The sequence below is a fragment of the Chiloscyllium punctatum genome, chromosome 26 (assembly GCF_047496795.1).
Source record: "Chiloscyllium punctatum isolate Juve2018m chromosome 26, sChiPun1.3, whole genome shotgun sequence".
Lineage (NCBI taxonomy): Eukaryota > Metazoa > Chordata > Chondrichthyes > Orectolobiformes > Hemiscylliidae > Chiloscyllium > Chiloscyllium punctatum.
This window is the reverse complement of record NC_092764.1, coordinates 54469940-54484304: the sequence shown is the minus strand read 5'-3', so window position 1 is coordinate 54484304 and position 14365 is coordinate 54469940. Positions and strand designations below refer to the sequence as shown.

The window sequence follows — 14365 nt, the reverse complement described above, 5'->3', positions numbered from 1 at the left end:
ACAATGCTACATAAGTAGAAATAGTGATGTTGTTAATATGTGATTGAAAGCTCACCTTGGCATTCTGATTGGGAACAGTCTGATTTAGCTTCATACTGTTGCCAGTAAGAGAGATGGAGCTTGTAGATAGCAGGCAACAGATTTTATTGGACGAACCAAATAATAACTTCAGATCATTCAAAATTTATAGAATGTTAGCACAGATGAAAGCCTGAATTCACTCACTCATCTATTTTCTGTGACGCAGCAAAGGTTTCCTTTGTAGTAAGTTAGCTCATTTAATTTGAAGGCTTTTAATTGAATCTACCTCTACCACACACTCAGGCATGCATTGGAATTCCTAACCATTTATTGTTTCCTTATGCTGCCATGACTCATAGAGAAAGACAGCATGAAAACAGACCCTTTGGTCCAATCCGTACGTGCCGACCAGATATCCCAATCCAATCTAGTCCCAGCTGCCAGTAACCGGCCCACATCCCTCCAAACCCTTCCTATTCATATTCCCATCCAGATGCCTTTTAAATGTTGTAATTGTACCAGCCTCCACCACTTCCTCTGGCAGCTCATTCTGGACTCCCCGACCCCAGGGAAAAGACATTGTCTATTTATCCTATCCATGCCCTCTATAAGGTCACGCCTCAGCCTCCGACGCTCCAGGGAAAACAGCCCCAGCCTGTTCAGCCTCTCCTTATAGCTCAAATCCTCCAACCCTGGCAAATTCCTTGTAAATCTTTTCTGAATCCTTTCAAGTTTCACAACATCTTTCCGAGAGGAAGGAGACCAGAATTGCATGCAATATTCCAACCGGCCTAACCAATGTCCTGTACGGCTGCAACATGATCTTCTAATTCCTGTACTCAATACTCTGACCAATAATGGAAAACATACCAAATGCCTTCTTCACTATCCTATCTACCTGCGACTCCACTTTCAAGGAGCTATGAACTTGCACTCCAAGGTCTCTTTGTTTAGCAACACTCCCTAGGACCTTACCATGAAGTGTATAAGTCCTGATAAGATTTGCTTTCCCAAAATGCAGCACCTCGCATTTTTCTGAATTAAACTCTATCTGCCACCTCTCAGCCCATTGGCCCATCTGATCAAGATCCTGTTGTAATCTGAGATAACCTTCTTCACTGTCCACTACACCTCCAATTTTGGTATCATCTGCAAACCTACTACCCATACCTCTTATGCTCGCATCCAAATCATTTATATAAATGACAAAAAGTAGAGGACCTGGAACCGATCCTTGTGGCACTCCACTGGTCACAGGCCTCCAGTCTGAAAAACAACCCTCCACCACCACCCTCTGTCTTCTACCTTTGAGCCAGTTCTGTATCCAACTGGATTGTTCTCCCTGCATTTCATGAGATCTAACCTTGCTAATCAGTCTCCCATGGGGAACCTTGTCGAACGCATTACTGAAGTCCATATAGATTACTTACAGATCTGCGCTCAACAATCCTCTTTGTTACTTTTTCAATAAACTCAATCAAGTTTGTGAGACATGATTCCCCACGCACAAAGCCATGTTGACTATCCCAAATCAGTCCTTGCCTTTCCAAGTACATGTGCATCCTGTCCCTCAGGATTCCCTCTAACAACTTGCCCACCACTGACGTCAGGCTCACTGGTCTATAGTTCCCTGGCTTGTCCTTACCACCCTTCTTAAACAGTCGCACCATGTTAGCCAACCTCCAGTCTTCTGGCACCTCACCTGTAACTATTGATGATACAAATATCTCAGCAAGAGGCCCAGCAATCACTTCTCAAGCTTCCCACAGAGTTCTGTGGTACACCTGATCAGGCCCTGGGGATTTATCCACTTTTATGCGTTTCAAGACATCCAGCGCTTCCCCTCTGTAATATGGGCATTTTTCAAGGTATCACAATCTATTTCCCTACATTCTATATCTTCCATATCCTTTTCCACAGTAAATACTGATGCAAAATACTGGTTTAGTATCTCCCCCATTTTCTGCGGCTCCACACAAAGGCCGCCTTGTTTATCATTGAGGGGCCCTATTCTTTCCCTAGTTACCCTTTTGTCCTTAATGTATTTGTAAAAACCCTTTGGATTCCCCTTAATCTTATTTGCCAAAGCTATCTCATGTCCCAGTTTTGTCCTCCTGGTTTCCCTCTTAAGTATACTCCTACTTTCTTTATACTCTTCTAAGGATTCACTCGATCTATCCTGTCTATACCTGACATATGCTTCCTTTTTTTTCATAACCAAACCCTCAATTTCTTTAGTCATCCAGCATTCCCTATACCTACCAGCCTTTCCTTTCACCCTGACAGGAATATGCTGTCTCTGGATTCCCAATTCTAAGTCTCAAAGGTCATAGCTGCTAACTTGGGTCAGCATCAGATGGTGAGTGAAGTAATGAGAGGGAAAAACCTACTTGATTTCATCCTCACCAATCCGCCTGTCACTGAATCATCTGTCCATGACAGTATTGGTGAGAGTGACTGCCACACAGTCCTGTCTTTACATTAAACATATGCTCCATTATGTTATATAAACTGAAAGAACTGCAGATACTGGCAATCAGAAACAAAAACAGAAGTTACTGGAAAAGCTCAGCAGGTCTGGCAGTATCTGTGGAGACAAATCAGAGTTAATGTTTGGGGCCAGTCACCCTTCAGAATACTTTTGAAGAAGGATCATTGGACACATAACGTTAACTCTGATTTCCCTCCACTAGACTAGATTAGATTACTTACAGTGTGGAAACAGGCCCTTCGGCCCAACAAGTCCACACCGACTCTCCGATGAGCAACACACCCAGACCCATTCCCCTACATTTACCCCTTCACCTAACACTATGGACAATTAAGCAGGCCAATTCACCTAACCTGTACATCTTTGGACTATGGGAGGAAACCCACACACACACACAGGGAGAATGTGCAAACTCTACACAGACAGTAGCCCGAGGTGGGAATTGAACCCAGGTCTCTGGCGCTGTGAGGCAGCAATGCTAGCCACTGTGCCACCTGCTGAGTTTTCCAGTAATTTCTGTTTCTGCTCCATTATGTTTGCTACCAACTTCAAACAAATCCAGCTACTGAAACCTGGGCACCTAGAAAATGCTATCAGAGTGCTGTCAGAACCACAAGCACAGAAAATGCTGGAGAAACCTCGCAGGTCTGGCTGCATCTGTGGAGAGAGGAAGTGTTCACATTTGCAGACCAATATGACTCTTCTTCAGAATTGCAAAGGTTGGAAAGTGTTTTTTTGATATACCTTTGACAAAGGCAGAGGAGGAGGGAGGAGATCAGATGGTGTGGAGGCCCAGTACTAAAGTCAAAGGAGTTGTTAATTATGGTGAAAGAGAAGTAGGGATATAAAATGGGTATAGATTAAGCGTGAAAGGGAGAAAATGGATCCTCTCTACTGAGAGCAAAGTAAACCCCAATACATGACCAGGACAAGATCATGGAGCAGGAAGAAAGAATGTAAGAAAAATGGAAATCACAGGCATCATGCGATTAGACTCCCAGAAGTTGCAGAAATCAATATTGAGCCTGAGAGGCTGTAAAAGTGGAACATTATAGCTGGCCTGAGATAAAAAATGTTTCCATGAAGCAAGCAGGTTTATTGAAATGACAAGTAACTGAGAGGTTGGGGTTATTCTTATTGGTGGAGCGGATGTGTTCTGCAAAATGGTTACTCAGTCTGCATTTGGTTTTGCCAATATAAAGGAGACCGCATCGTGAGCAACAAATACAGCAGGCTAACTTGGAAGATTCAAGTAGAATGCTGCTTCACCTAGTAAATGTGCTTGGGGGCTTGGGCAGTGAGGAGGGTGAAGGTGTGTGGGCAAGTCTAACACTTGTTGCGATTGCATGGAAAGGTAGCATATCAGGGGGAGGGGTAAGAAAGTGTTAGAAGTGATGGAGGAGTGGACTGGGGTGTCATAGAGGGAACGCTTCTTGCAGAATGCTACAGTGGAGTGGAAGGGAAGGTGTAACATCCTGCTGGAGGTGACAGAAATGGCAGAAGATGATTTTTTGAATGCAGAGCCTAGTCGGAATGAAAGTTAGGACAAAGGGAGCATTACTGCTCTGGAAAGGAAAGTTAGGGGCAGAGAACAGTGGTAGGGTTGGACACGGTTGAGGGTGACTCCTCATTTGAGGAAAGAGAAGGTCACGTTGGAGGAACCTCACTGGAAGGTGACATCATCAGAACAAATATGATGCAGATGGAGAAGCTTGGAGAATGGAATGGAATCTTTGCAGGAAGCAGGGTGGGAGGGAGTGTAGTCGAGGTAACTGTAGGAATCATTGGGCTTGTAATGGATAATAGTGGGTTGCCTATTAAGAAATGAAAGCAGTGAAGTCAAGGGAGATTTAGAGTTGACCCGATAAAGGTGAGAGAAGGATGGAAACTGGAAACAAAACTGAATTTTTTTTCCAGTTCTGAATGAGTGCAGGAAGAAGCAATGCAGACTTAATTGATAGATTGAGCAAGTGTTGTGGGTGGGGCCCCTGTTAGAACTGGAACAAAGAATGCTCCACATATGCCACAAAGAGTCAGGCCTAGCTGGGACCCATGTAGGTGCACCTTTGACTTGCAGAAAATGAGAAGAGTTTAAAGGAGAAGTAACTTAAAATGAGAGTGAGCTCAGTGGGGAGAAGGATGGTATTTTCAAGATAGAAGCAGAGAGCTTTCAGACCATCCTGGTGAGGGACAGATGTGTAGAGGTATTGCACATCTCTATGATGAAAAAAAGGTGGCTAAAACCAGAAACCTGGAAATTACAGAACTGAACTAAAGCATCAAATGAACACAACTGTAAGTGGGAACAGGCCAAATAAAGGGTGAAAAATCCAGTCAACAGGTGCTCTGGTTTCTTCCCACAGACCAAAGATGTGCAGATTGGGCAGGTTAGCCAACGTAAATGAAGGGATATGGGGATAGAATGGGGGTGGCTAGGTATTGGTGGGATGCGTTTCCAAGACTCGGTATCCTTACAGGGGTCAAATGGCACTGTAGGGATACTATGATTCTAACACAGGAAGTTCAGCAAGGCAGGAACAAGCTGAAAGGATAGGTGTGCCAGGACAGTCACATTTGTGAACTTTGGGAAAGAAGTAAAAACAGTTTGTGCAGGGTTGGTGGACTCTGAGATGGGAACCTGTGGAGGTGATATCTCCAGAGGTAATGAGGATAGTGACAGTCCTGAAAACCACAGAGATCCAGGGGAGATGAGAAGAAATGTCATGAGAGTTGCACTGAACTTCTGCCAGGTAGAGGTCAGCACACCAGACAAGAACAGAACAACCATTAACAGCTGGTTTGATAACAAAGTTGGGTTAGAACTGAAATACTCGTTGAAATTCTGATTCTTTAAACAAAGAAGGTGAATTGGCCATGCTAAATTGCCCATAGTGTTAGGTGAAGGAGTTACTGTCGGGGAATGGGTCTGGGTGGGTTGCTCTTCGGAGGGTCGGTGTGGACTTCTTGAGCTGAAGGGCCTGTTTCCACACTGTAAGTAATCTAATCATCTAATCTAATCTAATCAAGACACAATATCCAGGGTTTTAAAATATATGTTTATTTTTCTTTAGTGTCCGACCATTTCTTGTCCTCATTTGAGATTGAATGCACGCAAGAGGTAAAACAGCAAGTGGTGGAGTGCATGGGGACTTTCCAAGATGGTGTCGCCGAGAAATGTGTGTTGTACTTTGAAAGGTGTGTCAACCAACTCACTGATATTAACCTATGAACTCCGAGAAATTATAGATGGGGAAACTGTTGAATTTTTAATGTAAGGCTGCTGACATCTGAATATTTGAACATCTCCATTATCCTGGAGATATTGCTATATTGGCTTTCAAGGTATTGCTAATTGAAGCATCGTTTATTGCAATGTGGATCTTATATGTGACACAGTTACACTTACACTCTAATATTTTCCACCTGTAAAAATGAAAACCTGCAGTAATTCAAGCAGGGGAGATACCTTAAGCCAATTTAACATCAATACGTCAGTGATACTGTCTTTTCAAAATATTAGAAATCATTGAGTAGTTCCCCAGTGTGGTGATTTTATGCCTCACCAAGAATGTTTGGAGCTGGGAGGTATCCGCGATTATGTTCAGTTTTAAATTTAAATTTATATTGGTTAGGTGATTTTGTTTAACTACATATTGGAGTCTGGTTACCTGATATAGATCCTTCATCTAGGAATATCACATGAACTAACTTTTCCTTTGTATCTTAGTCTTAATTTTTCCTCCCGGATGTATATTGAAGCTCCTCCAGGGAAAACCTTTCTATTACAAATCTTCTGGTATAAGCTCTTACTTATGTTTTTGGCATTTAATTTTAGCAAAATAATGTTTTAAAAAGGATTGACCTGAACACATGCTTAATTAGGTTGGGAAAGAAGGAGACTCAGTATTGTTTTGGCTAATGTCATACCTGCAATTCTATACAACTCTATAGAGTTGACCTCTGTAGTACCACAGCATGTAACATGATGGGCATTAACTTGTAGTTATCTGTAAAAGTCTCAGTTAATTACTGAATGTTAATGGGAAATGAATTTCTTAGCAGGCATAAAATATTTTTGGCAGGAACTATGACATGCAGGAGTTAGACTGCTGCTGTCTATTTATTCATTATACTTGGATAACCAGCTTTAATTTTGTATCAACAGATTCCGGCGGTCAACCCATGTTACACCTAAATCCTACCTGTCCTTCATTCAGGATTACAAAGCTGTATACAATGAGAAACAGTCAGAGCTGCAAACTCTGGCAGAAAGGTAATGTAAGCTGACCTATTCTGTACTATGGATTCTCTGCTCATTTAAAAGGCATATAGTGTGTACTTTACAAAATCACAGAAGAAAGTTCTGATACATATATAACACCTTTAACAATGTCAAGACATCAAATACACTGCCTCAAACCTCACTAACCTGTCTTTGGTGTGACCACACCCAAACTTTCAGCCTTAGCAATGATCAGCAGTTAATGGTGGCACTAATTAGGCCGATAGCTTTTCAGGGTTAGGGTGTCGTCACCAGCAATGTGCCATCTCAGGTCTTGTTGCTATCCTCCCCTTTTGGCCCAGTGGGTGGAATTGCCTGTAAATAGCAAAATTTAGTCCATAGTCACTAAAGGCAGCCAATATATTTACTGTAAAATTCTAACAAAAGTAAATGATCAGATTATACGTTCCTTAATGATGTTGATTAAGGAATACATTTTTTGCCAAAACATCATGAAAAGTCCCTGTTCTTTTCTGAATAGTGCCTTGAAAGTTTAAACTTAATTCCAGGAGGCATATAGGATTTTGGTTTAATGTATCATCCAAAAACAGCACCTTCAAAAGTTCAGCAGTCCTTCATTTGTGCACTCAACTCTCAGCTTAGGTTTTTATACTCACATCTTATGAAGTGGGACATATGCCACTGCCTTTCTGTCTCAGAGACAATGGTGTTATAACTGAGCCACAGCTGACACATAATTCAACACAACCTACGTTTAAAATTCAGAATGATGACTTCACTGTTATGTTGGGCTTTTTTCTTAACGTTGGTTAAAGGCATAAGTAGAACTGATACGAATGTTTGCTTTTCTTTCTCCTAAAGAATGAAGACAGGTTTACAGAAGTTGAAGGAAGCCTCAGAATCGGTTGTGGCCCTCAGCAAAGAACTGGAAACAAAAGAGAAAGAACTTAAAATAGCCAATGACAAGGCTGATATGGTAATGAGATGATAAATCCATTTAATGAAAAATGGTTAAAATACATCAATATCATTTTTGCGTATTCAAAATATTAATCCATGGCACATTTGAAAATGATCATCTTTGCCAACTATATTTTCTAATACTGATTTTGAATCAGCACTAAATGTGCAACTTTCGCAGGAAGTAATTAATCTATTATTTATAGCGTTTTAAATGATGGAGACTAATGACTACATTCAGATGCTTGTAACCTACTTTTGCAAGAAGTCTGCAATGTCCTACAGTGGTAACAGAGACCAATAGTTAACATAACTTTCATACAATAAAGGGATATTCTATTACAGTTGTTCTCTTTTGGAAAGTTTTAAATATTTGTCAGGAATAAACACAATGCATTCAAAATAATTGTCAATAATTCTTTCATAACAAACATCAGAATAAATTTTAGTCTTTCGGATTTGTGTCCGATGTTTCAACCAGCGTGCTGCAATCTAAATCTACCGAAGCATTAGAATGTTTTCAGCAAACATACAACATATTGGCAAAATGTAAACCTGAGTCTGAGTCTCAGATAATTCTCTGACTTTTTAAACCATTCCTGACCTCTCCTGGTTGGCTTTTCATCTTCAATTCCCTATAAACCTGAACTCATTCCAAATCCTTGTGCACTATCCAAATGCATTCATCTATTATCCTTCTGCTGATAAACCTCGTTAAGCTCAAAGTGAAACAGTACCTAAGTTTGAAATTTCTCATCCTCAGCTTCAAAATTCTGCATGCTCTGTGGATCAATGGAATAATTATACTTTTACTCTAATAGCTCCTGAGCATATGCAGAAGGAGTTTTGTCACCATGACATCAGATGATATGCAACTGGAATCTGCATCTATATCATTCCAGAGAGATATTTTATTCCCAGAAATAGTTACATTTAATAAAGCCTGTTAATATTCACTCAGCTGAGTGTAGACCTCCGGTCTCTATCTCTAATCTTCTCCAGAATTTTAATCCTCTGGAAACTGCTCAAATTCTGACCATGTGCATCATCAACTTCCTTCACCTCATCATTGTCATCTGTGCCTTCAGCCATCCAGAGTGCAAGCATGCAATTTTCTTCCTGGACTTTTTCACTTCTCTACCCTTTACGACCCTCTGTAAAACCTACCTCCATTAACAAGTCTTTGGTTACATGCTCTTATGTCTTGTTTTATGGCTCAGTGTCACATTTTATCTATAATCTTATGATGGATCTTGAACTGCTTTGCTACTTCAAGAGTACTGTGCAGTTAAAGTGAATGTATTCCCAAAAAGGCATAAAGAATTGGTATAGAATAGGTTACTGAGAGGAGGATAGGATTTTAAAAAGAAAGAAATGAGAAAGAGCATCATACCCTAATGCTCACTGCTTTACTACACATCCATGCAGCCTTCGAAATGCCAGCACATTTTCAATCAGAACATTCAATGTTTTGGATCCGCTGTAATGTCTTGTAATCACTGCGTAACTGACATAAGTTTAATGTTGCAGAGGGATGAGGTGCATTGATACATCATGAATTGGGAAAGAAATCTGGTTACAGATCCTGCACGCTAATGAATAACTAGTAATGGTATTAAATAATTGCTGTTGCAAGGTATTGAAAGAGGTGACTCTGAAGGCACACGCTTCAGAGCAAGTGAAGATGGAGGTACAAAATGTCAAAGACCGAGCCCAGGCGATTGTGGACAGCATATCGGCAGATAAGGCAGTGGCTGAGCAAAAACTTGAAGCTGCCAGACCAGCACTAGAAGAAGCTGAAGCAGCTTTGCAGGTATGCCAGAGCAATGGTGGAGGAGTCATTAAGGTGAATCTGATTTAGCTTCAATTAGTTAGCTGGTTGTTTTGGATCAGCACTGATGCAATGGGCCAAGGGGCCTTTTTCTGTGCCCTAAATCTCCATGGCTCGATGACTCTAATTAAATCATCCTTGCTGAAGTGTTTGAATGCTTTTATTTTTTAAAAATTGCTAATTTCTTCTGTGAATGTGCTGCATCACAACCAGATAGGAAATGAGTGTGACCCACATCACAAGTTGCCAATCCTGATAAGGTTTTTGGAGAAGGTTTGATGTTTTCAAATAGAAAGACAGTATAGATACAGTTGGATTAAATTTTCGCAGCTGGGTTGCAATCCTGGCATCAACCCAGAGTTGGCTCTGGTGAGAGGTTGATCATGATCTTCCTATGGGAAGATATTAGGAAGCCTCTTCTGGAAGCCCCATCCAGTGATGGATGGTCTGGGGAAATGGAAGTGTGGGAGTCCCTGTTTGAGGGTTTACTGTGATAGCTGGCCAGCAGTACGACTGGGATAAACAACCACTGTGGAGGCAGGCGGGAGACTACAGGGGCACTTCAAAATGGAGGTACTCTCTGTAGGATGGGAATAAATGAAACAAAATATATGTATGACCAAGGTGTAAGGTTATTCTGTTGGAAGGGTGTAACTTCCTCAGGATGTTTTGCAGTCACAGGTCTGGGTGCCATATCACAACATTCTGGGTTGAGTGAGAAGGAATGCAGACAGTGCCATGACATCTCCACAAGAAGCCACCTCCAGTTAAATGTCGCTGTCTCATCCTAGCAGGGACCTGTCTGCTGTGGGAAGATCCTGGCAACACCTTTACCCCAAATAGCCATTAATTGGGCCTAATCAATTCTGTGAGAATGGTGACCTCTACTTCATTGATCCATCCTTTGTCAAGATCGCTCAGAGGTAGGGATGAATCAGAAGGGCAATCTGATGCACTAGTTTAGGAGTCTTCTCATAGTTCCACCTTCCAACCCATCTCTGCAGAACCAGAAAACTCCCAGTAATAAAATGCAACCTCTGTCAACAATCTCCAAATGCCCAGCTCAGAACTCCAGTGGTGAACTTCTACTAGTTGCAGGAAGTGCATGCTCCCTTGGATAGGGAGAGCAATAGATGCTGTAGGGAGCAGTGAACTAGTCAGTATGGTAATATACTTCACATTATTGTCATTTATGCAAGCCAGGCCTTACACTCAACATGCTAATCCATTCACTCTCAATGTTGCAGACAATTAAACCAGCAGACATAACCTTAGTACGAACACTCGGTCGGCCTCCTCATCTGATTATGAGAATAATGGACTGTGTACTGCTGCTTTTCCAAAGGAAGTTGAACCCAGTGAAACCTGATGTAGAAAGGAACTGTGTTACTCCATCATGGCAGGAATCACTGAAACTTATGGCAGGAAACCTTCTACAAGCTTTACAGGTGAATGTAACTGGGTAGCAGTGTTATTAGTGACTAATATAGTCCAGTGACACATTAGAATACAGTAAACTGGCATCTTTAGTCAGAAAATGTGAACCATGTTCTACAAAGATTCAAAGAAAGTTAGCAGCCTTCATCCATTCAGAATTCTCTGATCATTTTAGCAACAAAATCTGTTTTGACCTTTAATAAATTAAATGGCTGTATCAGCAATGAAAACCAAAAAAGTCTTGCTGTTCTATACATTTAAAGATCCGAAAGAATTAAGAAACCCTTTTACTTTCAAAGCTTCTCCCTCCCACTTCTGCATAGAGTGGAACAGTAGCCTGCCAATCGACTGTATAAAAACTGTCATAAATGAAGAAAGAGGTTCTGGCCCTTTTCATTTGGATAAGGTGATAATCCCGAACTTGTTGCTCCTCGTGATTCTGGACTTTTATTATTATCTGTAGCCTGTCATTTGTGTGATTTAAATTCCTTTGATTACTCGTACAGAAAGTCCCTCCTTGATGTTCACTTAACATGATTTTGCTATAACTTTATTAATACATTAGTGCCAGTATAATGGTTCAACATTGTCAGTTTCACATTAATATCATTTCCCAACCTTCCTGTTATATGGCCTGTCTGCTCAGATAACTTTCCCATTGCACTTCCTCCTTCACCCACAGTCAACCCACATTCTCCCCATTGCTGCCATCCTTGACTTAAAGCCATCCTTCCCAGCACTGCCTCCTACTGCACCCACTATTGTCTCCTGGGCTTGCCACCCTCCTTGAACTCATTGCCCTTCCACAGCCTCATCTCTCTTTCAGCTCTGTCTCCCAGCTTGGTCTGCTCTGGCCTTACCTCCTGCCCCTGTTCTCTTCATGACTGGCTCCATTCCTGAACTCTCACTGAGGCTCCACATTCTGTCTAGTGGCAGAGGTCAGACTGTGTAAGTTGCGGAGGGAACCCAGCTTCTACCTGCATTGACCAACTTCTGTCACTTGATGGAAACTGGTTAATATTGAACAATAAATGTATGTCATTTTAATATTTATGGATTTGGCAATATGTTTTAATTCAGTTAGGAATGAGGTGTTGTTTGTGATGGTACCTTGTTTGAATTCATATATAATTTTTTCTGAGTGAGAAATGTCCAAAGGAACCTAACTCTGGCTTTAACATTGATTCCTATGGAAACTATGATTTACTTAAAGTTATTGCTTTAAATGGCAATTGCCAGGAAGCAGTGACAAGCCTGGATGGTTTGGAGCATTGGGATAATAAAGAACTAGCAGCTACCAAGTAGTTGGCGAGGGAGCTCCAGGTAGCCTTCCTTTCTTGATAATTTGCAAGAGCTGCCACAGATCGCCCTGTAGGGGGCTCCACCACATATCCCCTAACTCTCACAGTGGTGGCCTGCTGTAAATGTCAAAGAGAAGGCATCTCCATTTTAAAGATCCCACTTGTTTACTTACCTTTCATTGTGGCCTGTTGCTCCTTTTGAATGGGAAAGCCTCTGATTGGCATTTGAGTTATAAGAGCTCAGCCACTGGTCTTAACTGGACAGTGAACCAGTCTTCTAACCATTAATTGGCTGCCAGGGGGGAAAATCACAGGCAAAATCATGTGGGCAAGTCTGATACCCAGAAATAAACCAGCTCTGTGTTTCCTCCGCCAGCGGGAAAATCCAGCCTCTTGCTTCATCACATGTTGTTCGTCATTTCATTTTAGCGAGTTTTGAGAAGGTTTGTAGCTCAGGTTCAGGTGTAGGTTTGCTCACTGACCTGGGAGGTTCATTTCCAGACATTTCGTCACCCTACTAGGTAACATCGACTGGGACAACACATCCATCTTAGGACAAACCAAACAGAGACAAGCACAAGAATTCCTAGGAGCATGGCATTCCAATTGGAACTCTATCAACAAACACATCGAGTTAGACCCCATCTACCGCCCCCCTGAGAAAAAGAACAGGAAATGACATAAACTTAGGAAATGACATCACCACAGGAAATGACATCTCCAATCCAAAGAAACCTAAACATATAAATAGAAAGCAGGAATCATGTACACTGCTTCACCTGAGGCCCACTGAAGATGTTATGTAGTCAGGTGACGAAACATCTGAAAATGAACCTCCCAGTTCTGTGAGCAAACCTACATCTATCATTTCATTTGAGCCTTGTATCAAAAATGAGATTAGACCCTGAGACCGATGTGCTAGTCAGTGAAAACCCACCTTCTAACTGAACATTTCTGAATGTATGTGTCATTAAAATTATCTTTTGTTTTCACAGCAATTTCCCAAGGACAGCATCAACGAGGAAACTGTAGAACTGCTATGTCCCTATTTTGAAATGGTAGATTACAACATTGATGTTGCCAGACGGGTCTGTGGTAATGTGGCAGGTCTTTGTTCCTGGACACAAGCAATGGCATACTTTTATGGAATAAATAAAGAAGTGTTGCCACTTAAGGTTTGTTGTAATTTAATGAACAATTATATGACTACTGGAGGATATCTTGCTGCATCAAGGCATGTAACATCATCTTCCATTTGTAAGCCTTGCTATCTCACAGTAGAATTACATCAGTATCATATTGTTTCTTATATTTTTTTGACAGACACAAAATTGGGTGTCATTTTCACAAAACTAACCGGGAGCAGTGCAACCTTAAAAGTGACTTCTGTTTATCCATGCATCTACCTGTTTAAAGTTGTTGTGCAATTTGCTATTGAACCGTAGTCTATTTCATTGGTTTATCGCTGATTTAATTTAAAATATTGAGTGAATGTGATTTATGATCACTAGTCATAAATTGCCACGACAGATGCTTAGTTGCTAGAGTCTGATCAGTAGATGTGACATAGAAAAAATTGGAAAGTATTAATGGTTTGAACAAAGTCAGCACAGATTTGTCAAAGACGTATATGCTTAGCTAACCTATTGGAGTTTTTTGATGATGTAATTAGTAGAATAGATAAGGGAGGATGCGTAGATATGGTATATTTGGATTTCAAACAGCTTTTGTTACGATCCCACGTAAGAGTTAAATGGGAAATTAAAGCACATAGGATTGAGTTAAGATACTTGAGAATTGGTTGACAGGCCAGGAACAGAAGGTGAGAACAAATGGGTATTCTTCCTAGTGGTAGGCGGTGACTAGTAGTGTACCACAGAGATCCATGTTTTGGCCTCAGCTATTCACATAAGTATAAATGACTTGGGTGAGGGAACCAAATGCAATATTTGCAAGTTTGCTGTTGAAACAAAAATGGGGTGGTTGGGAAAATGGTCTCAGCAAGTTCAGTGTGTGTGTGGGCGAACACACGAAAGATGCAATGGATAAATGTGAAGTTGGACACTTTGGTGTGAAAGAGA

The 14365-nt window shown here is 41.2% G+C and overlaps 1 protein-coding gene across 1 annotated transcript in view; it reads left to right on the top strand.

The window, feature by feature from the left end:
• Positions 1 to 14365, top strand: part of LOC140453242 (dynein axonemal heavy chain 5-like) — a 293833-nt gene that overhangs the window by 213082 nt on the left and 66386 nt on the right. The window contains 6 exon segments of the mRNA XM_072547816.1: positions 5584 to 5707; positions 6678 to 6785; positions 7617 to 7731; positions 9352 to 9528; positions 10794 to 10994; positions 13280 to 13459. Coding sequence (XP_072403917.1) covers positions 5584 to 5707; positions 6678 to 6785; positions 7617 to 7731; positions 9352 to 9528; positions 10794 to 10994; positions 13280 to 13459 — 905 coding nt within the window.